Source organism: Pollachius pollachius (genome assembly GCF_949987615.1).
Source record: "Pollachius pollachius genome assembly, chromosome: 2".
Lineage (NCBI taxonomy): Eukaryota > Metazoa > Chordata > Actinopteri > Gadiformes > Gadidae > Pollachius > Pollachius pollachius.
Window position 1 is genome coordinate 10328683 of NC_136935.1, and position 24708 is coordinate 10353390.

General features: G+C 41.9%; 4 protein-coding genes across 5 annotated transcripts; 2 read left to right on the plus strand and 2 right to left on the minus strand.

Annotated features, from left to right (window-relative positions):
- Positions 1 to 1154: 1154 nt before the first annotated feature.
- On the minus strand, positions 1155 to 3813 carry sar1ab (secretion associated, Ras related GTPase 1Ab; the record flags this gene model as incomplete). Its single annotated transcript, XM_079758677.1, has 7 exons — positions 3754 to 3813; positions 2817 to 2887; positions 2513 to 2632; positions 2154 to 2219; positions 1954 to 2057; positions 1731 to 1862; positions 1155 to 1271 (listed from the first exon to the last, which is right to left on the minus strand). Exons 2-7 carry the CDS (start codon positions 2872 to 2874, stop codon positions 1155 to 1157), a joined length of 597 nt encoding a protein of 198 aa, XP_079614803.1. The 5' UTR covers positions 2875 to 2887; positions 3754 to 3813.
- Positions 3814 to 4304: 491 nt separating this feature from the next.
- ppa1b (inorganic pyrophosphatase 1b) lies at positions 4305 to 8893 on the minus strand. Its single transcript, XM_079728821.1, has 11 exons — positions 8749 to 8893; positions 8167 to 8231; positions 7440 to 7493; positions 7033 to 7152; positions 6449 to 6535; positions 6203 to 6329; positions 5534 to 5661; positions 5301 to 5386; positions 5021 to 5096; positions 4881 to 4920; positions 4305 to 4619 (listed from the first exon to the last, which is right to left on the minus strand). Exons 1-11 carry the CDS (start codon positions 8807 to 8809, stop codon positions 4588 to 4590), a joined length of 876 nt encoding a protein of 291 aa, XP_079584947.1. The 5' UTR covers positions 8810 to 8893; the 3' UTR covers positions 4305 to 4587.
- Positions 8894 to 9240: 347 nt separating this feature from the next.
- On the plus strand, positions 9241 to 12393 carry eif4ebp2 (eukaryotic translation initiation factor 4E binding protein 2). Its single transcript, XM_079729339.1, has 3 exons — positions 9241 to 9554; positions 10074 to 10244; positions 10616 to 12393. Exons 1-3 carry the CDS (start codon positions 9422 to 9424, stop codon positions 10645 to 10647), a joined length of 336 nt encoding a protein of 111 aa, XP_079585465.1. The 5' UTR covers positions 9241 to 9421; the 3' UTR covers positions 10648 to 12393.
- Positions 12394 to 12948: 555 nt separating this feature from the next.
- Positions 12949 to 16431, plus strand: rps24 (ribosomal protein S24). 2 transcript variants are annotated; one of them, XM_079728735.1, is made up of 6 exons: positions 12949 to 12993; positions 13648 to 13713; positions 13806 to 14015; positions 14255 to 14368; positions 15871 to 15889; positions 16349 to 16431. In XM_079728735.1, the coding sequence occupies exons 1-5, from the start codon at positions 12991 to 12993 to the stop codon at positions 15874 to 15876; spliced, it is 399 nt and encodes a 132-aa protein (XP_079584861.1). In that variant the 5' UTR covers positions 12949 to 12990; the 3' UTR covers positions 15877 to 15889; positions 16349 to 16431. The 2 variants fall into 2 exon arrangements, with proteins under 2 accessions (XP_079584861.1, XP_079584862.1); XM_079728736.1 differs by lacking the exon at positions 15871 to 15889.
- Positions 16432 to 24708: the final 8277 nt, after the last annotated feature.

Consider the following 24708-nt stretch of genomic DNA (forward strand, 5'->3'; position numbering starts at 1 on the left):
AGTTTCCCAATATACAAATTTGACAGGATAAACTTGGCAATGTTTATACTGTTATTAACAAAGCAATATATTCTACTGACAATAGTCTGCACAACCTGATTTTTCAATACCAAGTACCCTCATATCAACTACAATGTTACAGGCAGCAATAATCACAAAGTACTTGGGTATTTTCACAGTAACATAAAGCATTGTCATTGCATACATCCTACATCCTGCATTTCTCCTAATGCTGTTATTATACATACACTAATGTTAAACAATATAAAATATATACCATAACACGAATTTGATAAAGTTTGAATTACATGTAGTGGTAAACCTTCACGTGCGACAAAAAATACTCAAGCAATTACTTTAACAACTATGAAGGCTATGGATGAATTTGATTAATATCAATTAATCTTTGCTTATTGTATTGTCAAAGAGAAATGTAAACACTTTCTAGATGCCAACATTATTTCTTCATCTTATTCTTCATGAAAATCAGTTAAACACATCCTGCCATCCATAAGGAAAATTTAAAAATATCAGAATTCATGTAAAATATATTTAATCACCAACACTATTCACTTTTTGAGATTGCATGGTTCACTGACCAAGCTGAATTAAGTTAACCAATGTTCAGCATAGTCTTCTCTGTAAGCTTACACCAATGCTAAAAATAACACATGCCCAGAAACTTGTTCACAGCACTGGCTAGGTCTTTGTAACTTTGGGCACGGCCATTGGCAGCATTATAAGAAAACGTAATACTTTAAAGGTGATACAGAAAAACATAGCAGGATTCTTATTAATTATATTAGGTGGTGGTGGGTGTTAGGTATCCTTGAGAAAAATTCCAAAACCATACCTGTTCCATGATGAACTGTATCTACTGTTTTTACCCTCTGACCTGGTGAAATGCATCTCAATTCACTGTAACTCGCTTTGGATGAAAGCGTCTTAATGACATCTTTCACGAAAAATAGCAAATAGACCTCACTTAACTGACTGAAATATCTTGTGAACAGGGTATAGTAACATTACATGGTATACAATGACCTCATTCTCAAGACAGTCAGGATATTGTAGGTAGTCTCATGTTGGCCCTGTTTTTGTGTTTTTGAATGCATAGACCCGCATGGCAAATCTTAGAGAATCTCTTCTCTGGATCATTCAATGTACTGGGAGAGCCAACGGAAGCCGTCTCCATATCCCTGCCGCTTAAGAACACTGCACATGAACACCTCCATCGGCCTCAGATTCTGCTCCTTCAGCGACACTTGCCCCTGGTAAGAGAGCAACAAACACAGCATCAATGAGGTGGGTCCCTCTTTGTTTTCCTCCAAATGCATATCTTTATTCCCCATAAACATCCTTGCATACCATCCAATATATGCTAGTGGCTAGAGGGTTTGCCTCCCAACTGAAAGGTTCTGGTTGGGATACTAAATCTTTAAAGTGTACCTGTCGGCAGGGTTTTTTCCTTGCAATACATATACCTGGCATTTTTTCAACCAAATCTACCAGCGGCAGGTCGGTCAAGTAGTGAGAGTGTTTGACCCCCGACTGAAAGGTTGTGGGCTTGACCCTCAAACTTAGACCTCTTGACTACTACCCCTGTTGGCAGGACGGGCAAGATGATGTCTGCCTTAATTACATCTAAAGACCACTTAAAGCCTTTGGTAAATGACTAAACAATAGTAGTAATGGTTGCGTCTTGTCTGAAGGCAGATCCAGGCCAATACCTTTCCGGTCGTGTGTCCATGAAGACCGAACATCCCCCGCAGAGCGTCTTCACTGATGGCCTCTGGGCGGTCTATCTTATTCCCGAGGATCAGGACTGGGACCGTGAAGATGGTTTCATCTGTTAACAGGGCCTGGGAGGGGTGGGGGCAGGAAGTTTAGTTCAAAACCCGGAATGGCTAGAAACTGACATTTGTACTTTTCTTTTTTATAAAGTTGCCTCACATCAAGTTCAATTTTAGCCTCCTCTAGCCGCTCGTGATCGGCTACGTCCACCATGTAGACGATACCGTTGATGGCTGGGAGGTAGTTCTTCCAAATTCTCCGGGCTGGAAAAAGTTTGGACACGTTGAACCCAGGAATGAAAGGATCTGATGGACTTGAAATGAAATGTGATGGCAAAAGCAATATTACTAAACTCCAACCTTGCGTATGACCACCAAGGTCAAATGTAGTGAAGGTCATACCAGCTATAGTCAGCTCCTCTGATGCTGTGGACAGAATGAGCGCATATAGTGATCATGAAATTAGTAAGAAGACAATGGACTTTGTAACCTCTGAAGTGTGAGTGGCTACTGGTCTGTGGCTAGGATCCCAGCCAAAAGGTACTGGGTTCGATTCTCATTGTTCAGTCTACCTGAAGGCCTCTGTGGGTCTATATCACAAGACTGTACCCTATGCTCCTAGGCGACATGTAGAAACATCCACTGCGAGTTGTTTTGAATAAAAGTATCCAGTTTCTTATCGAATGAAAGTGTGAAATGGTGTGAATGATTCACTGTACTCGGGTGCAGAGTTGGGACGTGCTGTCCTAGCCTGTCATCTCTCAGCATGTGCAACAATGTTGTTTTCCCAGCATTATCCAGTCCCAGGAAAACTAGCTTCCCTGTCTTCTTGTATAATCCTGCAGGGGGGAAAGAGAACACAATCAAATAACTCTTATATTATAAGGTCATATTTGTTATGCTTGTAGTGGAATCATATTGGAATAAGACGCCTCGGGTCTATCTGAAACCGTATGTGCTATACAAGATTTGTACTCATTACATATTCTATAGGCAAATTATCACACGTTGAAGGTACTTTACCTAGAAGTTGCAAGACACTGCTGAAGCCCTTGCAGAGCCAGTTGAATATAAAAGACATGTCTCTTGGCCCTCTGTAATGGGTGTTTAACACATATACATTTGTATGCGTTAGTCAACATTATATCGATGAAAAGGTTACAGTCTAAAAGAGATGTAGCTTTGTTCGTAGAATAGGCCTATCTGAAACATCTGAACAAATATAAAGACGGAGGCAATGTTTATTATAGTGTTAGCAGTTTGAATGTTGCTTCAACTATATTGCTGGAACGGGATTACATTACTGGTATGTATAATCTCTGCGTAATCGCACCAAGTATAAAGACGCGCACAGAAGGGAGAAATATTGCATAATGGCAGGTGTAAAAAAAAAACAAAAAAAACCCCTCCTTCAGCTGGTCTGTGGCTCTCCCCGAGTCATAGTGTTCTTGCTCAGACTATTTATATGATAACTTGTGGCATTCTGACATACGATATCGCCAGTCATCCGCCTCTCAGTGTTTTCACGGGCACGCACGAAATAAGGGGGATGCGTACCCGCTCACAGTCTGGAATTTACTTTGGTCGACGCGAGAAATCAGACATTATTTGTTGTTTGTGCAACTTCACGAACTTTCAGTTACGGCTCATGTATTGACAACCACTGGCGATACACGTTAAACTCTAAATAGAAATTTCCATGTCACATTAATGACTTCTTAGCCTATAAAATTAGACCTCTCTCATCTATTTTCGCTATTAAATCAATGGTCCGACACAGAACAAAACCACATCAGAGTAATATCGGAGTTAGTCATCCAACTCCTAGGGAATGGAAATCCAAAGAACAACATTGACTGACTCATACAAGGACAAGTTAAATAAAACAACGTTGGCAGTAAACATTAAACACGTGGGATTTCTGGTCCGGACTGTTTATCCTATACAAAGTTGTCGTTACCTTGAGATATTATCGCGGGATCCGAAACTTTGGGTCCAAGCTTTTGCGTCGATTGACAGGTACGCGTTTGACAGCTCACCGGAACTGCGTAATGGTTATTTTGGAGCGCTCACGGGGGGGGGGGGGGGGGGGCTAGAGGGGTGGTGTTGGGATAGGGTGTTAGGGGTATGGTACGGGTAGGCCTATATGATCCCGTTCACCGTAAGGAACCCTAATGAAAAATACGTTGTAAAAGGGCAATAAAACTATAATTTAGGCCACTTTGTTCAGTGTCCCACTCAAGGACATTATTTGTAAGGGGCAACATTTTTAATCAACCTCGCAGCTATCCCGTAAACGATGTACAGAACAGACAAACGTGCAGTTGTGTACATATTTCCAGAAATGAATCATTAAGTATTCGCACTACAATTAAATAAACGCTAGGCAGCACTATTTCCAGCGATAATTGCCGCAATAGTAATCGTCCACAACACTGGGGAATCCTCTGGAGTCCTTGGTAACACAAGCTAAAGAAATAACAGCCATTTTAAAACATGCCCAAGTCATTTGAACATAATCGCTTTATTAAAGCATTTCAGGGTCTCATACAGAACAGAAGCAGTTGACCAGTACAGAGTAGTAAACAAGCGCACATCTCCAAAGAAACGTTTTAAATTAAGTAAAAATTGTCCAAGACTTACAGTAGCCTACAAATTAGATGTATTTCTACATAGGATCTCCATTAAGTATTATGTGCTGAAAAAAGCCAAAATCGAATCCCTGCAAAGAATGGTTCAGCGTTGGTCCAACTGAACAGACTGGAGTCTTGATTTGTTCCATCCAGTTCTTCAGTTACTTCCTCTCGTAGTAAAACGATTTGTCCACTATAAATAAAAACAAGCATGTGCAATTTTAGCTGAATGATAGATGAATGTACCGATTTTCTTTAAACATGAGGATGTTACTATGCATCCGTTTAAATATTTTTCACAAAAAAACATAACTAATGTTACAGCTTGCACTAATGTGAAAAGCAAGAACTATTATTTTCAATTTACATAATGAATCTGCTCAAAATGAGCATGATCAAAGTAATGACAACTCAATGATCGGATAGTATTATACAAACATTATACTTATATTACCTGATGAAGGTATAGCTTCTGCTGCTCCAGGGGGACTCACCTAAAACAAACAGGATGACATTTATTAATATTAGCGTCACACACAAACCGCACATACAGAGCAACTTTAAACAGTAGAACCAAAATATTAGCAAACAGACCTTCTCGATGATAGCCTTGGCTTGATCCACTGAGACGTGGCTGGGGCTGTCATCCGGGGAAATGGTCGTGTTCATGCTGCATTGGGTACAAATACAACAAATTATTACACATTGTGTGAAAGAACCTTACCTAAGTAACTAATTTAAATACAGTCAACTTAGCTTTGATTCCACTGTAACAACTTGTCCTCTACAGCAGTATGGTATGAATATCTAAGATATATTAATACAAATGGGCATATCTGGCAACAGCCTCCATCCCAAATGATTAATCGCTTACCAGCTGAGTTCCCCTGGTTTGACCTGCTGAGAGATGAGGGCTTTCCAGAATTTGTTGGTGGTCTTGATGGTTTCTATGGCGAAGTCCTACAAAGAAATCAGCAGCCATGCTATTACGATTAATGTTTCAGGTACAACTAAATATTTCATTTTAGTATACATTTTTGTGAGTTTGCTCTGCTATGTGTTCAACATGTATTGATGCTGGCAGACAGTGAGCTGTTTTGGGGTCACCTTGTCCCTGAACTCTCCATTAAAGCCAAACTGGTTCTCTGGTTTCCCATCGGGGACCTTGTAGCGTCTGAACCAGTCCACAGTGGCGTCGAGGTAGCCCGGTTTCAGTCTTTTGACGTCGCTGATATCTAAACAAACAGGGACACAAAAAGTTGTGTTACTGCATCTCAATATGACACCTTGCCAAGTTACTAAATACTTAAATAGTAGACACTCATCCAAAGTGACTTTGGATTCAGATCCAACGTGATTTATATTCTCCCCTGCAGTAGACAGCACTCCTACTATATGGCTTGGAACTCACTAACCCTCACTTATTGAGATGCCAATATCTAGTATCAATCTAAACGCTGCCCAAATGATGGTTGTATACATGTACAACTGCAATAAATGACACACTAAATACTCTTAATCAACCCTATTAAATTGAACATCACATATTAAATTGTAAATGTCATAACAGTGGCACAGAAAATAAAAACAGACTTGCACGCTGCTCAAACCTGAACTTCTTCATAATATTTACTAACCTCCTCAGACATGGGAAGACCATAACCACTAAATGACCCTGATACTTGAGACAAAAGAGGTTTTCGGTTGCCAGCAAGTCAGAGAGGATAGATGAAAATGAGTGGATGGAAATATAATCGAACAGAATTACTGGCTTACTGTTCAAGTCTTTGGCCTCGGGGTCGTCAACGTTGATTACGATGACTTTCCAGTCAGTCTCTCCTTCGTCAATCATGGCCAGAATGCCGAGCACCTTCACTTTGATTACCTCCCCACGTGAGCACACCTAGAGAGTACATTTTTGGTTACTGTCCTGTTCCATGGCTCAAAATGAGTCATTTTATATTTGAGTGTCATCGGAGGCTGTTGTTTGATACAAATGGAGGAGTTGGGATGGCGTGGTACCTTGCTGCCGATTTCACAAACGTCGATAGGGTCGTTGTCGCCGACGCAACCGGTGTCTGGATCTTTGTGGGCTGGGTCTTCCCACGTCTGAGGGAATGACAAAATATTAGGAAACTACTTCAATTTAAAGCCGTTTACAAGTCTGTTGTTTTTCTCTGGGCGACAATAATGCCATTCTGATAATGTCACAATTAATTCTTAAGAATGTAATCAGCTAAAATGAATTGTACGTAGTTTAGTATGACGTCGTTTATTGCAGTTGTTCATAAATAGACCCATCATTGGGGCACTGTTTGGACAGATAGTAGATATGGGATTTATCTTACAAAGTATGAGTAGGAAGCCCTACAGTGGGAATATTGCCCTGTGTACTGCAGGTGAAAGATATAATACAGGCCTTAAGCTAATAATCAAACATGTCTGCTTCAGAGCTGGGACCTGTTCCAAGAAGCAGGTTAGGAAGAAACCGTTTAAACTCTGATATGAGTAGGTGAAATCTGGCAGGCAGATTTCAGTTTTTCCGAGATTACGTTTGAAAACCAACATAGGTTCAATGAGCTCCTTATAGGTATAAAGACACAGACCTGGGGAATAGCTCCATAGTTCCAGATGTACCCTCTGTGAGGGAACACATTCGCCACATAGCGCACTTTACCCTTTTTCACATCTTGCTTGACTGGATTGAGGGGTTCTTTTGTAGAGATCTGAAATTAAGTAGAAATTCATTTCCATTGTTTATTCAGACCCTTGGTGGTGTACATGTTATGGCACTAATATTGTCAGGGTTTGATTCTGCTTGGGCCAACAATGCACTAAATTAATATCTACAATCCTAACGTATTGCAAGCATCTGTATATTATTGAGTTGCAATGCTTTTATTTCCTTATGCGAGAGTAACATCCCATTTCATGCAACCTCAAAATGAATAATTAGGAAACTGCATAAACAGGATAAATAATGAACTGCATGAACAGGAAAATAATAAAATACCTCCATCTTGGCATTTGTCCATCTTGGTACTTCAATAACCACATGGAAGATGTTCTGAAAAGCCAAGGGAAGTTTTGGGAACGAAAACAGATAAGTCAATAAATGGAATCGACATAAATTAGGAGCAATAGCAGATGGCAATAAAGATATGTTACGGAGAGTTCATGAGTTGTCAACCTCTATTAAAAATGACGTGGAGATTGAAATAGCACGTAACAGGAAAGGAATCAGCAATGTTTAAACGCCCTTGGACAAACAGACTATGAACCTGCTTATCACAATCACAATTATGCTTGGTTTCCTTTTCCATTTAAAGGGGTAGTTCGGAATTTTGGACATACGATTCCCAAGTTAGCCTTGGTGTTCTTTATCATTGGAGTCAGTTTTCAACACATTTCATTCAGTCCTCCTAAGTCATATTCTGGCCAAATTGTGATAACTTACCTAACTCTACTCTCCTAACACTTCTGTTTCACTGTGCCTCATTGGCTATATCCTAAGTCAATCAGAGATCTTTCTATATTCCATAATCACTATCTGCCAAGTCATCTATTTGACTGCGGCATTTTTTACACTAAATACAAGATGAACCTTAAAATATGACTTACAGAATTATGGTATGAGGCTAACTATATGGTAGTGAAGTGAAGACGACGAGAGAGCAACACACAATTAGATCCATTAGTAATTACAAAAGGGGGCCTGTGAGGGAACTAGTCCACTTTACCTGTCCTTCGTCAGCATACATTGGTATGTCATGGAATGGGGAGACAACCTTTCCATCGGCATTTTCTGCAAAAGAGAAAATAAATGTTTCAAGTTTTGACAAAAGGGCCTTGTTCAGATTTGGAAGCCGCCGGATACCACGCATTAAAGATATCGACTTTCGGTTTCGTACGCCGAACTAAATACAAATTGGTTACTGTAAAATGTTTAAAGTTACGTACTGGTCGTGCGATACAGATGAAAATTATCGGATTAAAAATCGGCATTTCATTCATTATGGCGTTTAGTACCATACTCAGCTTCTGCTGGAGGATGATGCAAGGCAGCAGGACGCAAACTACAGCAGACTCCTTAACAGGTACTCCCTGCTACCTTGCATCATCCTTTCAAGTTAGATGGCACATATAGGCTGAACCAGTGTTAGGTTTGAAGCCATGTTTCAATTATACAAATCGCGGTGTCGAGCACAGGCGTATTATATGATGGACCGATTCAGAATGAATATAAGTGACACGTGGGAGATCGTGAGTGGCGTTGAGGAGCTCGAATCAATACGTTCAATCAGAACAGTTGAACTACTTACTGTAAAACAAGCGGTAGTTCAGACTATGTAGGTCTCCCCGTTCTTCGACTGTGTAGCTCATGGTTAACTCCAAGCCGGTGGGTCGCTACTGCTTTTGCTTTGGCGATTGATTGCGCTGCGAGCTGGGGAACGAAAGAATAACCTACTGACGAATCAACTGCGCATGCGTACGCGTTGTCTAGGCTCGGTCCTGCCTCACCAATAGGTCAAACATTTACTCCACCCAGTAAACTACATTTTATGAGTGTTTAGAGAGGTTCAGCACAATATCACTATACTGTAGAAATTAATAGAATATTCGATGACGATTAAATTAATGTTGACATAAGTTTTAAAATTATATATGTATCTATCTGTTTATTTGATCGTATGTCCCAAATAGGTTTATCCAAACAATTGGGCAATGAAATAATAACAAAAGGCGTTGACAAAGTGTGCGTGCGTCTGTCCTCGTCTGCTGCACGTTTACTTCACATCCTCCCGCGGCGCGCGGTGCTTCCTGCCTTGCCGTAGGAGGGGACGGTGCTGACGGCTGGACGGACGAGAGAAAGGAAGACGGGCAAGCTCTGGAAAGAACCAAGAAAGTGGGAAAGGTCCTGGGATACACCGTCCGTCGGCAGCAATAGCACTTAGTTTCTGCAATAGCTTAATTCGTCATCCATTTTGTGCAGAAATGTCGACCAGTCGTCATTTTAGCGAGAGCAGGGCCATCCCGACTAGGACGGTGTTGATCAACGATGCAACGCAGCTACCTCATGACTATTGTACTACCCCTGGAGGCACTTTATTCTCCACCACTCCGGGAGGTAAGACTGTTTTTTGCCCCAATATATCGTACTTAATTGAAACTTGAATCATTTATGCGTTGACATGTTTGGGTTTTTGCGAACCTTTTGTGTTTTTTTGTCAATGGGGCCTATGCAGTCTGCTTGGCCTGTCAGACGTATCATAACAAAAACAATGCTTTGCCCCGCCTTCCCTCTCTTCACTGCATCGTGATTGGTTGGGTTGCAGCGCAGGGATGAGACAAATAAATGAGATAATGTTGCAATTCAAATAGCGATTATTACGTCCCAGGTAAGGTATATACATTGCGGTTATATTTTGGCACATATTTAGTCCTATGTTCCGCAAATTGTTCTCATTCAGCAATTCAATTGGACTCTAGCATTAAGATAGAATTGTAATAGTCATATACTTTACATTCATAAAGCAATCATAAAGCAATCGTGATAAAAAATAATTTATATTTTGATCTCCAAGGAGATCAGAATCTTCCTTTTTCACCACAGCTAACTAAACTCTTGTTTGTTTCCCTGTCAAAGGGACCAGGATAATCTATGACCGGAAGTTCCTATTGGACAGGCGTAATTCCCCCATAGCCCAGACCCCTCCTGCCCACCTGCCTGTCATCCGCGGTGTGACCAGCCAAACGGTTCTGAACGAGAACCGGAAGAATGAAGCCAACAAACACACCAGCCATGACGGCAAACCAGGTACTGGTGGGGGCTACTCAAACTACGCACTGACAAGAAATGATAACATTTGTTTATCCTGAATAAGTAGTTATGGGTGTCAAATCACAACAGAATTACAAGACAGCAATAAGAATTAAGGGTAACAAATATGATCTTAATATTGAAATGGTTTCATTGATTGATTGGATGGTTTGAACATAGAATTTGTTCTTATATGTGAATTCAACTTGAGTATCCTTGAACAAAGGACCCTCATTCTAAATACAAATTGTAGAATCTGACTTATTATTACATCTAGCAACCCCTTAATAGCCAAGTAGCTGTCTCCTGGCTATGACATTCTAGTAAGCAATTAAAAAAATGTTTTTGTTCTGTTTTTTTTCCCCCAGGTGACGACGCACAGTTTGAAATGGACATCTGAAACAACGGAGGCACACGGGAAGAAGTAAATGACCTGGCTTCTTGACGCCAGTGGCTTGTAGAAACCAATGTGGCAGCCATCTTTAGCTCTCTCTCTGTCTCACGGCTGGATTTAATGTGTGTGAACCATTGGAGATAACATTTTTTATTTATCATGCAGAATGGAACTCTCTAAAAGGTTTGAGGTTTGGCTCCTTGGTAACCAACCCTCTGCATATATAAACGACATAGCATGGAAGTGGATCATAATCATTTTCATACTTTTCTTTTTAACCAGGGTGTGCTTTCCAACAGATACATTACTTAAGTGCACATCTCACGGCTTAATGTCGTCATTCTAGAAGCCAAGACACTGGTGGCAAAATAACCTGACCTGAGAATGACCTACGTTTTGAATTCATCGCAGACTGTTATTCTGACATATGTTACCAATATATTGTTGAGATATATTTTACTTGAAAAATGTCACACCTCCACAATTTGTTATTGTGGCTCTCGTTTCAAACAAGCATTTGTAATAATTGTTTTTTAGCTTATGATGTTTTATCGAGTAAGCTAAAAAACAAGAGGTCTGACATCACGAAACACATAAAAGACACTTAAATAACCGTTTATACACACGCTGGCGATCAACATAACTGTCAACTGGTTATTCGGTTTCAAACTGGCTTTTGCAATTAAATATAGGCATTTCCTTATTCCTGCCAAAAAAACAACTATTCAGTTGTTTATTTAGCCAGTTGTCTGTGTTAATGTTGACCAACTGGTTGTTTTCAAAATGCAGGCCACATAATGTTTAAACACAATTGAATACAATAGCCGCTGGACCAATGGTAATATAATTTTGGATTAAATAATGGACAATAGATGATATTTCTATATGCATTTCATTTTTGATACTTGTTTCATGACAAATTTGTTTTTTGGATGCAACAAATCACAGGGAAGGCAATCTATATGAATTGGTTATTTATTGGACTGTATCTGCCACTTTGCACTTATCACGTATACAGTCAGTCATTAGTTTCTGTTTTCTAGAAGATTGAGATTGTATTGGGATAGGTAGATGTTATAACTGATTCTTCGCATCTTTCCCCAACGACCTTAATCAACTTTTCAGTACCTTGTTATGTTTATCTGCCCTCGCCTTACATCAACATCCAAATGCAGTAACAACAAACCTCAGTGTTGCCAGTCATACTCTCACGAAAATTCGTAAAAACAAAGTTAAGTTTACTGAAATACATATTGTATTTAGCAGCTGAGAAAGATTAGGTTGAAATGCACTCTTTTTTCAATGTCTTCATATTGCGTCCCATAAGAAGCTTTTCAATTATTTTCTCTCTCTTAAACAGAATTCCTGCTATTTTAGATCATATTTTGTTGCTGTAATTTTAAAAATGAACTTGTTGAATTTTTAAATCCTAACATATATCATGGGTTTTTATTTGGTTTAGGCTGTAATAATCTCAACTTTTTTGCAGATAATTTTTTTGATTTAGTTTGCACTTATTGTGCATCACACATTAGGGTAAGCATGATGTATATGTTCATTGGCATCAACATTCATATTGCATATTCATTTCAAGCAGTTTGGTTTCACATTGAGGGCTTAACATTGTATCTTTTAGAGAGATTTTAAACCACCTGACTGTAACATTCAGATTATAATTAACTTTATTTTCTTTATAACACCGCAGCCAGTGAATATTGTTGAAGCAAGATCAATAAAGTTACTTAACAAAAATATTTGTATTTATTTCACATAGCCACAGGATTTTTAGGTTGTATCAAATAAAAGACAAAGAAATACAATGTATGAAAAAATATAACGTTTATAAAGTAATACAACTCAATAGGGGTTTTCTGATACCAAGAACATTTTGTTGACAAATGATGCAATAGGAAGAGCAACAATCGTTAGAAACAAAAAGTAGTCCATTTATATGTAATTAATTTTAATGTTTTATAATTTTCATTTAAACCCTGATTTGTTTTGTTTATTCAGATAATTGGCATTACATGTTTTGGAAGCGTAGGTTAATTTCAAAAGTGAATGTGCATACAACGATCTGACAAATTACTTTTTTTCATGATTTTTACTTCTAAACAGTCAAACGACCGTTATTAAATATTTCTCTTTTTGAAACAGACAAAGAGATATACCAGCGTTTAATCAATACGCAAAAAGTTATGTTTCCCTCAAAAAACGTTTTTCTCCGTGCATAGTTTAATTTACATCAGGCAAAGAAAGGTGTACCAATAACATTCTCCACAGGCATTTCACTGGCTGTCCGCTGGTCCTTCCTCCTTTTCTACTTCCCTGAGCAAGGCCAACGCCAAGATGGTGAGACTGTGGCAAAAATGTTATCGTAATCCGTTGATTATCAAAACAATCCTTTTATGAACATATGATGTACAAGCAGCACATAGTGTCTTAAACCTTGTTTGTGTCCATGTTCCAATATTTTATACATTAGACGTGTTTATAACCCTACCTGGTGAATACTCTGTTCGTCCACCGTAGCGCCTTGTTAACTCGTCTACTATCGGTTGAGATATCTCCATGGACAGGGTCTTATTAGATACAACGTTCACATGTGATAAGCCTAATTTTTGCATAGACAATGCGCTACAATTTGCAGTGTCTTACGTGACGTTTTTATTCAGCAAAGATACACACTGTTGACCACTAGCTTGCAGTGTTGTCCGTTAGCATGTGTGGCTAACGATAGCATGCTAGCACCAGCACACATGATGATCTTCAGCACCATCTTCTACATAATCTGTTAGACCTTGATGGCTTCAGCGAAGGAATATTGTAATTAAGTTACAACGAGATGGAGTGAATTGAGGCCCATGTGGCCATTGTATCTGTATGTACGGGGGGTGCTTGGGTTATAGTGACTGTTGCTTTGGACAAGAGGGTTCGGGTCTTCAGATGTTTTGAGGGAGGTTGAGGTTAATATGCCCTACTGAAATATATCTTTCTTGATGATAGAATGACACAGTGACTGTCAGGACCCGGAAATTCATGACGAACCGGCTGCTCCAGAGGAAGCAAATGGTAAGTTGTCCATCATACCTGTGTTGTCGGGGTACAGTTCCTATTGTCAAATTACTCTTCCGCTTACAGTTCATTTTCTTTGTATTCTACAGGTCGTCGATGTCCTGCATCCAGGCAAGGCCACAGTCCCAAAGACTGAAATCAGGGAGAAACTAGCAAAAATGTACAAGACCACTCCCGATGTGGTGTTTGTCTTTGGCTTCAGGACCCAGTTCGGTGGTGGCAAGACTACAGGCTTCGCCATGGTCTACGACTCGTTAGATTACGCCAAGAAGAATGAGCCCAAGCACAGACTGGCCAGAGTGAGTAAACCCCAATGTGTCAGTCCCTGTGTACTTGCGTAGTTGCAGCATTCTGGATCCTCTTTAACAATTAACAACATAAATCTGTTCTAGTGTTCTGTAAACCTAAGAAGGGTATTTGGAAATCATAAGCCATGTTGTCCTTTTTTCCTGTCTTTTGTTGGGGACCAGCTCATTTTTATCCCTGTCTGTCAACTGTATGTACTCGCTAGCGCTAATTCAAACTCATTACTTTTCAGCATGGTCTGTATGAGAAAAAGAAGTCCTCCAGGAAACAGCGCAAGGAGCGAAAGAACAGAATGAAGAAAGTACGAGGCACCAAGAAGGCGGCTGTGGGAGCTGCTGGCAAAAAGGTATGTCGCTGAACATGTGCACTGCAACACATGGAAGTTCCTATGACCTGAGAACCATGTCCATGGACGGATGCACAACATGGCTCCTAGTGGTCCATTAGACTTCAACCAGAATCACAACATAACTGCAATCTAGACGTGGACGATGCGCCAAGTGTTTTGGATTATGGCTGCAGTGTGTTTGAACTGGATGGTGGACCACTAGTAGCTTGCGGCGTCCTGTCCTGGGAGTCAACATGACTGTTGACTCCCATGACGTTATGACTGTAAACTGATTAGCTATCACTAGGCAACTGGAAAACTATTGCTGTTTTTTCTTTTCTGTTAACTTTCTTTTACTTTCTTTGTCATCTTTCCATTCACTTTGTTCCTCTGCAACTATAGAAGGTAAACGCTGCTTGAGTAGATTAAGTCCTGTGTGCTTAAAATCAGGAGTGATGGACCTTATTTTACACCCCTAGACTAACTCTTCTCCCATTCCCAGTAGGGTACCTTATGAGTAGATTAACTCGTGTGTGCATATGATCAGGAGTAGTAGACCTAATTTTACAACCCTAGACTAACTCTTCCCCCCCCCTTATCACAGTAGTGTGCCTTACGAGTAGATTAACTCCTGGTTGCATGTGAGCAAGAGTGATGGACCCAATTTTACACCCCTAGGCTAACTCTTCTCCCTGTAGCTCACCAACTAGTCCTGCTTGTTACTGAATACCTTCTCATTAATAACTTGAATGTTAGTGCTGGCTTGAAATTGTTGACCTAATTTGCATCTTGTGGAACTTGAGGTTTTATTCAACGTAATCAGGTGGTAGGTTTCATCTAATGATGAAGGCTGCAGAATCACAAATGCATGTTATATTAATACAGATCACACTAGATGATCAAATTTGATCAGTATTATTGTAGCAATTATCAGACAAATGGGGCAACCACGAAATAACAGTTAAGTTGGTCCACCTCGCCTAAAACTGCAATGCTTTAACTCAGTTAATGAAACATATTGGGTTTGGTTTCAACTTATGCACCCTCTTAGTCACAATGCTACCCCTGCCATGCAGCGGCCTTATGGCCCCAAAAACACTTGTATACACCAATCCGGGGAAGTAATGGAGGTTAAAAAGACACAATACTGCGGTGGTACGTGTTTGAACGCAAGCTATCCTGAGAAATGCACTTTTATTCCCTACACTACTTTCTATGTAACTTAACTTATGTTAACAATGTCTAGGGGTTCAGGAAGAACCTGTGCATTTAACAGAAGCTTGTAATTAAAGGACAGCAGCCGACTCTCATTCATTAAGACTTGCCACAGCAGTATTGGGGGCTGACGTAAGATTGTCTAACACGCAAATCAGCCGGATTCGTGTATAGACCGTAGTTTGAACAGATTTCCATACCTCATGTAGACGTGTTTGACTTTTATTTTTCCATGCCACAGACCATTAACGTTACTCCCATCTTGTTTACCTTTTTTTGATTTTGCTTCCCATGGACTTGTGCAGAAATGAGGGTCAGTTCCAGGTATCACAGTAGACTTGTTCTTGGTGTGCCGTTGGGTAGCACATCAAAAAGCTCTGACCCAGAGCTGTGTGCATGTCTCACGTGGTGGTGGTGTGTGTGTGTGGTGTTGGCCTTCCCTTTTTCTCCCAACTATAGCATCCTGGTAGACCCCACCTTCCGAACCCTTTAACCTTATCCTGTAATGTTGATCACCCTTAAACCAGACTCTCTTCTCTAATCTCTACTGGATGGAAGTTTGTCACAAACTGCTATCCATGAGAACTCGCGTGGCTTTGACATAAATATAATTGTGGGCACTTTTGGTTCCTTCATATTAAACAAACTAATGGTTTATGAAACCAATTGAATGAGTATATCTTATTCAACTCTTTCCACCCTTGTCTGTCCTTACCCTAGTAGATAATTAAAAATGTTAAAATATACTCGGTCCTAACTTGTTTTTTTTTTGTCTCCCTCTAGTGATCCAAGAAAACCGGAGGCTCTTCATGCTAAAGATGTTCTTGTATATTGTCATCAAATAAAATGTTTGGGAAAAAACAGAATCTTTTTGTCTTTGGTTCTTGGTGATAATTATTTGCTCCTAACATGTATGCAGTTTCCTTCTGCTGGGCTGTTCAAAGAGCAGAAGGTGGTTCCCCAGGAACATTCACAGTAGTTAACATGAAGGCCATCGTGGGTTTATGAGCTGCTATGGAAATTGACATGACATTATTTTTCTAAATTTCAAATGGTATCTTTCGCATTGTCTTGCATACCTGATGTTCGAAGCGAACTGAATCATTGACGTCGATGCCCATATGTCTGACTAATGCTTAAGCAGCTCCCCAGTCAGTTTCACACTTTAGGGAAAATCTGTTTTTATTAGTCAATTGTACTAGTATAGAGGACCAAACGTTAGGAGCTACCCAATAGACTTCAAACAATGGAAGCACGCATGATGCAGAACATGCACCGAGGAACATTTGCCTTTTACACAAAAAACAATTCTAGTGAAACATTTATATTTTGATGTTGGGGCAGAAGCAACTCACTGTATCCAGCATTTATTTCTGACTAGGCTAAAGATGCAAATTACATTATCATAAGAATGTACTTCAGCTTGTTCATTCCCTGGGGAATAATTCCTAAATATCAAGTCATGTTCGATGCCTGTACGGAACGGTAGTGTTTTAACCTTGTTTCACCTTAATGATGGTCCTCCGTCTGCAACTTGGCATCCTGAATTTATTTATTCCGATAATTAGTCTGCACACCTTTTCCTGTAATGTGCTTTTTTTTTTCCTATCCCCAAGATTATGTAAAATTCCTTTGTGTTTGATTCCCTTTTTACATAGTTACGTTGCAGAAACATTAACCATATCGCCACAAATAACTATAAATCAGAATTCAAACTGCAGTATTGGATGTGGCACACGAGGGCGCCATTCAACAAGCGGACATCGTGACCGCGCACCCACTCCTGAGGTGTTGCAGCATATTTTCCTGCAGCAACCTATACGTCCATGTTTCAATATTCAAATGGACTAAGTGTACCACAACAAGTGTACCACGCAATGAGAAAAAAAAAAGCCATTAATATGCCATTAGAGCAGGCTGTACACACAGTAACTTGGTTCTTCATAAACACTGCAAGTGAACACATCTCCCTCTCTGCGGTCTGACCTTTCCAGGTAATTTGCATAGTAATACCCTGCAAGAGAGTGTAAATGAAGTGATTAAAATGCTTGAGAAGGGGCTGTCCTAAGGGTCCTCCCTCCCCACTCCCCTACACACACACTCACACAGATACACACACAAACATACACAGACACCCACACACACACACACTCTACCTTTGTCCATGTCCTTTTGTGTATTGCAAAAGGCATCTCCAACCACAGGTTTGCTTATTCAATGTCTCGCTGCGGTTGTTTGGACTCTTAACCAGGTGATGGGGTTTATTGTATAGACAGAAACCATAGGGCTGGTATTTGCGACTGAATCACTACAGGACCTTTATAGTGAGAGGGAGTGACTAGTGTAGGATGCCACTTCCCTTTGACCTTTAACATTACAAACAAGCTCTATGGTTCCAGGTAGTGGGAGTAGAGCTGAATCACCACACTGCACTTGAGCATGGCATTTTATTTTCAACCTTGAACACAGAGGTTCCACACAATCTTAATGCGTCTTGAATGTAGGCCACACCACTCAGAGGGAAGGCCCCCTGCTGCCTCCATCAGGACGGCAGAGAGGCGGGAAGTGACTGTATATATATACATGTAGGTAACCCCTTTTCTACCAGGTATATGTTATACATTAATTCCATAATGTCGTTAATGAGGTTTTAAAGGCGAACTGAAAGCCACTTAGGATCATTATCCCCGATATCGGAGTCATAAAAAAACAACATTATCCAGAATCTAATTCTAATCTTGTCAACTATTTTTATCCGTTGTGACTATTTTATCCAGTGCAAATGACAGAAAAAGGATATATCACCTTGCCTGCACCAAGCTGATAGCGATCCGATAGGGGCAAGTCCATCTTATTAGACTTCCAATTCGGAACCTTTAAACTCAGTCAACTTTTGAATAAATGGACATTTTTCGGAGGGCCACACAAGGTTCCTTTTTAGTCTCAGCAGACAAAGTTATGACCCAGAAACATGCGGGCAGACTCATTTATCTGAACCTGTTCAGACCTGAGTCTGGGCTGCATGCAGGCCGGTGGCTGACAGTAAACCCCTCGTTATGGGGTTGCAGGAGGTAGACGGGAGGGGCTGTGTGGACCGACGCAAAAGAAAAAACATTTAGGTCTCTGGGTGATCTGTATCATCTCTCCTTACCCTCCCTCTCCCTCTCTATCTCCCTCCCGCCTCTCTCCTCTATCTCAGGCTATTTTTCTATCTCTCTCTCTCATTCTCTCCTCTCTTTTACCCTCTCTTCCTCCTCTCACTTTGCCTCTCTCTCTCCATCACACCTTGTGTCCCCCCTCCCCTCCTCTCCCTCTATGTCTCTCTCTGGGCTCTGCAGTGCTGCCTGTGTGGTGGTGGTGGGAGGTTTGACATAAGTGGAGCTCTCAGCCCAGGGACTGGTAACAGATGGTGTTGGGAAATTAAGCTCCTCCACACAGCCTCGTCCCACGAGCCCATGCCTCTGCCTCTTTCTTTCTCCCCTCTTTCTCTCTCATTTTGCCTCTCTCGTCGTGTTTTGCCTCACACTAGGACTCTCTCTCTCTCTTTGTCTCTCTCTCACACACACTCTCTCTCTCTCTCTCTTGTTCTGTCTCTCTATCCCTTTCATCTGCTCTCTCTCAATCTCTCTCCTGTCCCCTGTACAATTTTGCCTCACACCATGACTCTGTGACACTCTCCCAATCTCTTTCTCTCTCCCTCTTTCTTGTCTGCATTGTCATTCTCGTCACGATTTGTCTCTCATTTTCCTTGAATATCTCTTCTTCTTCATCTCTGGTTTGACCGAGTTAAACACAGAACACCCACCTGCTTCTCCCCACTCTGAATACCCAGCATGCCGTCTGATAGACCAGGCAACCGGTCAGGCAGAAGCAAGAGAGTGCATTTTGGACAGGTTGGAAGTGTGTGTGTGTGTGTGTGTGTGCTTGTGTGTGTGTGTGTGTGTGTGTGTGTGTGTGTGTGTGTGTGTGTGTGTGTGTGTGTGTGTGTGTGCGCGCATGTCTTCATGCATTCATGCAGGCATGCATTCTTGTGAGATAGGTGTGATAGTGATGGTCCATCCATGTAAAACTCTTGTGGAGCCTAATACATACAAAAAAATAAACTACGACATATTCAACCAGGTTCCACCCCGTTGGATGGTGACATGTAAAACTTTTTAGTTCGGGATTTTTTTTGCACTATCACCTGGTGTATAATGGCTACCTATAAAAGCATGTGTTCGCTCCAGAGCAGGTGCATTCTGATTTACCATTGACCTGACTTATCATTGACTTACCATATAATGGTATAGCTGATAAATACATAATCAGATGATGGACTCTGTTTGCAATAATCATGGCTAATCTCTGTTTAGAGAAACATGTCTCTGAAGGATTAAACCAGCACAATCACATCAAGAATAATTGTACCGTCTGAATCTTGTTCACTTTAACCACACTCCATGTAATCCATTATTTGAATTATTCATTTAACGACTACCCACTGATCAATTAGTCACTTGGATTGAACTTTTCAGCGTTTCACCATCGCGACTAATGATGCTCTGAAGTCGCTACTGGCTATCTACTAAGGTCTTTTGTGGGCTTGTGAACATTTAGTATATTCTTGTGTTGCGAGGGCTCAACTTGCAGCAGCAGAGTCTGGCAGGGTATCTGAGGATGCCATGCATCTTAATGAAGCCCGTCTCTCTCTCTCTCTCTCTCCGCGGCCCCAGCAGGGGAACCATCGGGGCTCGTTCTGTAGTCCTGCTGCAGTGTCCTATCTGCTACGCCAGCCAGCGTGACGTTCACCCCGGCTGCCAGTTGCTAGGTGCTGATATGTAAAATGATCTGTGCCTTAGTAGCCTTTCCTACCTCCCCTCAACCCCCTCACCTCACCCACAACACACACTCTCTCCCCCCAAAAGCGCCAGGGAAGTGTTTGTCTTTTTTCTCTATTTTTAAGGGCAATAGGTTTTTGGGAATCCTAATAATTCTGTCTTTCTTTCTTTCTGACATCATTTATTTTTGCATTCATCCCTACTGCATGCGGTGGGAAGAAACACTGAGCATTTGACATTACAACACAACAGAGCGCTGCAGCCAAAACAACGGAGGCTTCCTCGGGAAGTGTAGCCTCTGGAATGGTGTTTTTTTCCGTATCGACCGCTTTTTCACAGGCTCGGCGAAAAAGGGGAAGAAATTGTATTGATTGTCTTGTTACGGATGCCCTCGCTGTGTGTGTGCGTGACACTGAAACCACTTCGCATTCTCACTATGTGGTGTAAATCTTGTGTGTGTGGATAACTAGGCGTGGAACTTTTAATGTACATTAAATTCAGCCATAATTCAATGCCTTTTACCGCTACAGCTGGAAACTCTTTGTTGGTGGTGATAGTGATGATGAAGATGATGATCAGGATATTGATGGAGCGGCGTTGTGGTTCGGCTGGGGATGGTGGTGATGGTGATGAAGATGATGTTGATGGTGGTGGTTGCATTGGTGATGTTGTTGATTGTGGGGGCATGGCGGTAGTGGTGATGATGGTAGTTAGGGTGGGGGGGGGTGAGGGTAGGTGTGGGGGTGATGTTGATGATGGTGGTGCAGGTGGTGATGATGGTAGGTGTGGGGGTGATGTTGATAATGGTGGTGGTGGTGGTGCAGGTGGTGATGATGGTAGGTGTGGGGGTGATGTTGATGATGGTGGTGGTGGTGGTGGTGCAGGTGGTGGTGATGGTGGTAGTGCCACTGATGATAGGGAAAATCTTGATGATTAGGATGGGCGTAGTGGAGTTGGTGGTGTAGTGTTAGGGCTAGCAGAGCTGATGGGGGTTATAATGAGCCAAAGCAGCAGATGGGAATGACGGTATAATGATGAAATGTTCAGTGGGATGCACTCTGTCCATTCTTGTGGATGTGTGCTGTGCATGTCCTTGATACAGAATTGATTGTGTGTGTGTGTGTGTGTGTGGGGGTGTGTGTGTGTGTGTGTGTGTGTGTGTGTGTGTGCGTGACTTCCATTCCGGTGGGGGAGAAAAAAACGGCAGTATATTCTTACTTACCATCTTACCATCAAGGTTTTCATCAAGGTTAATCAATGTGGTGATAGCTTTGAATTATTGTTGTAATGTACATCAGAGGGCAAGGCAGAGAGCTCTATCAAAAGGTGGCAGTAATTGTGTGTCTCTTCTTAGCAACGTAGGGGAATGTAATGGTATGCTTGTGCATTTTATTTTACTATTTAGGAAATGATTTGTATGTATGGCTCCATGTTCAAAACCTAGGTATCTGTACACTGAGCCTTCCTATCACTGCTCCTGCTGGAACATTCTGTAATGCACTCAGGTATTATGATGAAGTAGTGGAATATTTTGTAGCCAATGTTATACAATATTTTATATGTATAATTTGACTAACCAGAGTCCCTTAGCCAAACACCTGTTTTAGATAACAAGTTTAGTGACTGTATATAAACAGATTGTAACACTTAAAAACACTTAAACATTTATACTAATGCTAAAGTGGGCTCCTACTTGTGTCATTGTGGCCAATACAGATTCAAGTAGTACACTTGGCCTTGGAATGGTCTGCATCATCTATGATGGGAAATAATCGTGAAGTGATGTGAAAGTGCACCGCAGACACCGATAGACACACACACACACACACGCACACACACACACACACACATACACACACACACACACACACACATAAACGTGTGCGCATACACGCCGACACACACGCGCACACACACACACACACACACACACACACACACACACACGCACGCACACACACACACACACACACACACACACACACACAAACACATGCACACAGGCAAGCACACACGGACACAGACACAGACACACACACACACAGACAGATACACACAAACACACACACGCACACACACACACACACATCATCCGGATCTGCCACATACCTCCACTCCATTGCTATTCCTTCTGATATTGTCCTCTTCAATCAACAATGGAGAATCAGTGATTAAAGGCGTAACGTGGAGAGCAATCTCCCAGCGATTCATTAGACAGCACTGGCATGAATACCAAAAAAGATGATTTGCTCATATTGCCACTCAAACCCCAAAATAGTTTGGTCTCGAGAGAAGAAGTGTGTAACTCATTGTGTGTTAGTGGCAACAGGAACGTTCTACAGAAACACTGTGGCAATGCAATATGAATGAATACACCGGTCCTAATAAACTATATATCATATTAGGTTGTGGGGTTTAATAATTCATGTTTTACCCGTGTATGTTTCCAGTATAGGACTAGCCACTAGACGTTTGAATGCATATGTGATTAAGCTGTAATACGGCTGGTGAGTGATTAGCTTATCAGCAGCGCGGCGTCGTGTGCTGGAGCCCGCCGGCCCACTTGTTTCCAGGGTGGTTAGCGCGGCCTGGAACAAGACAACACTGTCTTACTTAATTACACAATATTGTCATGCATTGCAAGATAGCCGTTTTGCAATTTCAATTAATGTTTGATCCGTGCCATGAACAAGATAGTACCATCCCTTTGTATCCAATCTATCTTAAGTTTAGGTGGTTCTGTCCGTCTGACTGTCTCTCTCTCTTTCTCGCTTGCTCTCTCTCTCTCTTTCTCCCTTGCTCTCTCTCCCTGTCTCTCTCCTTCTCTTTCTCTGTCTCTGTCTCTCTCTCTCTCTTGCTCTCTCTCTAGCTGGCTGCCTGTCTGTCTGCCTGTCTGTCTCTCTGTCTGCTTCAAACTACCTGACCTGTCTGTCTGTCTCGATCTATCTGTCTGTCGGTATCTACCCATCTGTCTTTCTGTCATATTCACCTGGAGACATGAACAACGGCACATTCTTCAAATTGCATGGATGTTAACCGATGTTTTCCGGCCTAGAGCGATCCGCTCTAAATATGAGTGCACATTAAGCGGTCATGTGCCCCGAGCAGTGCACCCACACCAGATAGAGACACAACCAACTGCTGCAACCAACTACGCTCCACCATTTTAGCCATGGTGCGATTTACTCTTTTTTGTCTCTCCCTTGTTTCTTTTTCATTTTTCAACATTTCCCTGTGAGTGTATGTGTGTGTGTGTGTGTGTGTGTGTGTGTGCGTGCGAGTGCGAGTGTACGTGTGTATGAGGGTGTGTGTGTGTGCGCGCGAGTGTGTGTATGTGTGTGCGTGTGCGTGTGTGTGTGTGTGTGTGTGTGTGCGTGCATGCGCATGTAAGCGCGGGCCATCAGCCGGGTGTGTCATTACCGCCGCTCGTTTGCGCTGTAAGTGACGATGTGATGAGACAGCGGCGGAATTAGCTTAGCGACGACTCTCTGTCACTCTCGTTCGGAAGGCGGCGCTACGTGGCGGTGGCGGTGGAGGAGGGAGGGAGGGGTAACGCCTGATTAAAAGGATATACGGTGTACTTCAATTCTGCACATTAAGACTCTCAAACCCAACCCCTACGACCCTACCCATCCCACATCAACAAAGGCCACAAAACGTTGTGTCTGCTCGCCAAGGAAACTACGGAGACTCCGACAGCCCGCTCCCAACCCGCCATTCATCAGTCTTTCCTCCCTGCCTTTCTTCCTCTTCTCCTCCTTCCTCCCACTCCTCTTCTTCCTCTGCTTCTGCTTCAAGGTGCTGCTGATCTTCTGAGAGCTTGTACAGATGAAAGTATCCAGGTGTAAAGGCCAACCCCCAGGTCCGCTGTGTTGCCGGGGTATATTTTCGGTTGCTGTTATTTTTTTTCTTCCATTATATATTGAAACAAAGAAAGAAAATAACAACATGAAAGCAGAGCGGTGTGGCCATTATAACGGAGTCAGGAGCCAGGATGGTGGTCACTCATATCTCCCCCCCTCCCCTTCTTCTTCTGGAGCAGTGTGAACCTCCAGCACAAGGCGAGCACGCTGTTTGTATTGAGCCCGGTCTCACAAGAGGAATCGATAGGCTCTGACCTTACCTGGGTCAGGGCTGTGTCGCTGACCGCACCGGGACAGCCCAGCTGTGTCCTCCGCGCCGGGCTCTGCAGTGGATAAGTAGGCCTCTCCGTGGCTCTTGGTCCCTGATCCGCAAAGCCACTGCGGGGATCAGCAAGAGAGTCCATCGCCAACGCCGGGGCTTGACCAGTTGGAAGTGGTGTGTATGGTGTGTTTATGGGGG

Excerpts from the sequence above, each read along its gene's own strand:
- eif4ebp2 (XM_079729339.1), top strand. The coding sequence starts at position 9,422 with ATGTCGACCAGTCGTCATTTTAGCGAGAGCAGGGCCATCCCGACTAGG. Across the intron at positions 9,555-10,073 it reads ATTCTCCACCACTCCGGGAG|GGACCAGGATAATCTATGAC; the intron begins GTAAGACTGTTT and ends TCCCTGTCAAAG. Across the intron at positions 10,245-10,615 it reads CAGCCATGACGGCAAACCAG|GTGACGACGCACAGTTTGAA; the intron begins GTACTGGTGGGG and ends TTTTTCCCCCAG.
- rps24 (XM_079728735.1), top strand. Across the intron at positions 13,714-13,805 it reads TGCTCCAGAGGAAGCAAATG|GTCGTCGATGTCCTGCATCC; the intron begins GTAAGTTGTCCA and ends TGTATTCTACAG. Across the intron at positions 14,016-14,254 it reads CCAAGCACAGACTGGCCAGA|CATGGTCTGTATGAGAAAAA; the intron begins GTGAGTAAACCC and ends ATTACTTTTCAG.
- ppa1b (XM_079728821.1), bottom strand. The coding sequence starts at position 8,809 with ATGAGCTACACAGTCGAAGAACGGGGAGACCTACATAGTCTGAACTAC. Across the intron at positions 7,153-7,439 it reads GGACAAATGCCAAGATGGAG|ATCTCTACAAAAGAACCCCT; the intron begins GTATTTTATTAT and ends ACTTAATTTCAG. Across the intron at positions 6,330-6,448 it reads TTTGTGAAATCGGCAGCAAG|GTGTGCTCACGTGGGGAGGT; the intron begins GTACCACGCCAT and ends TGTACTCTCTAG.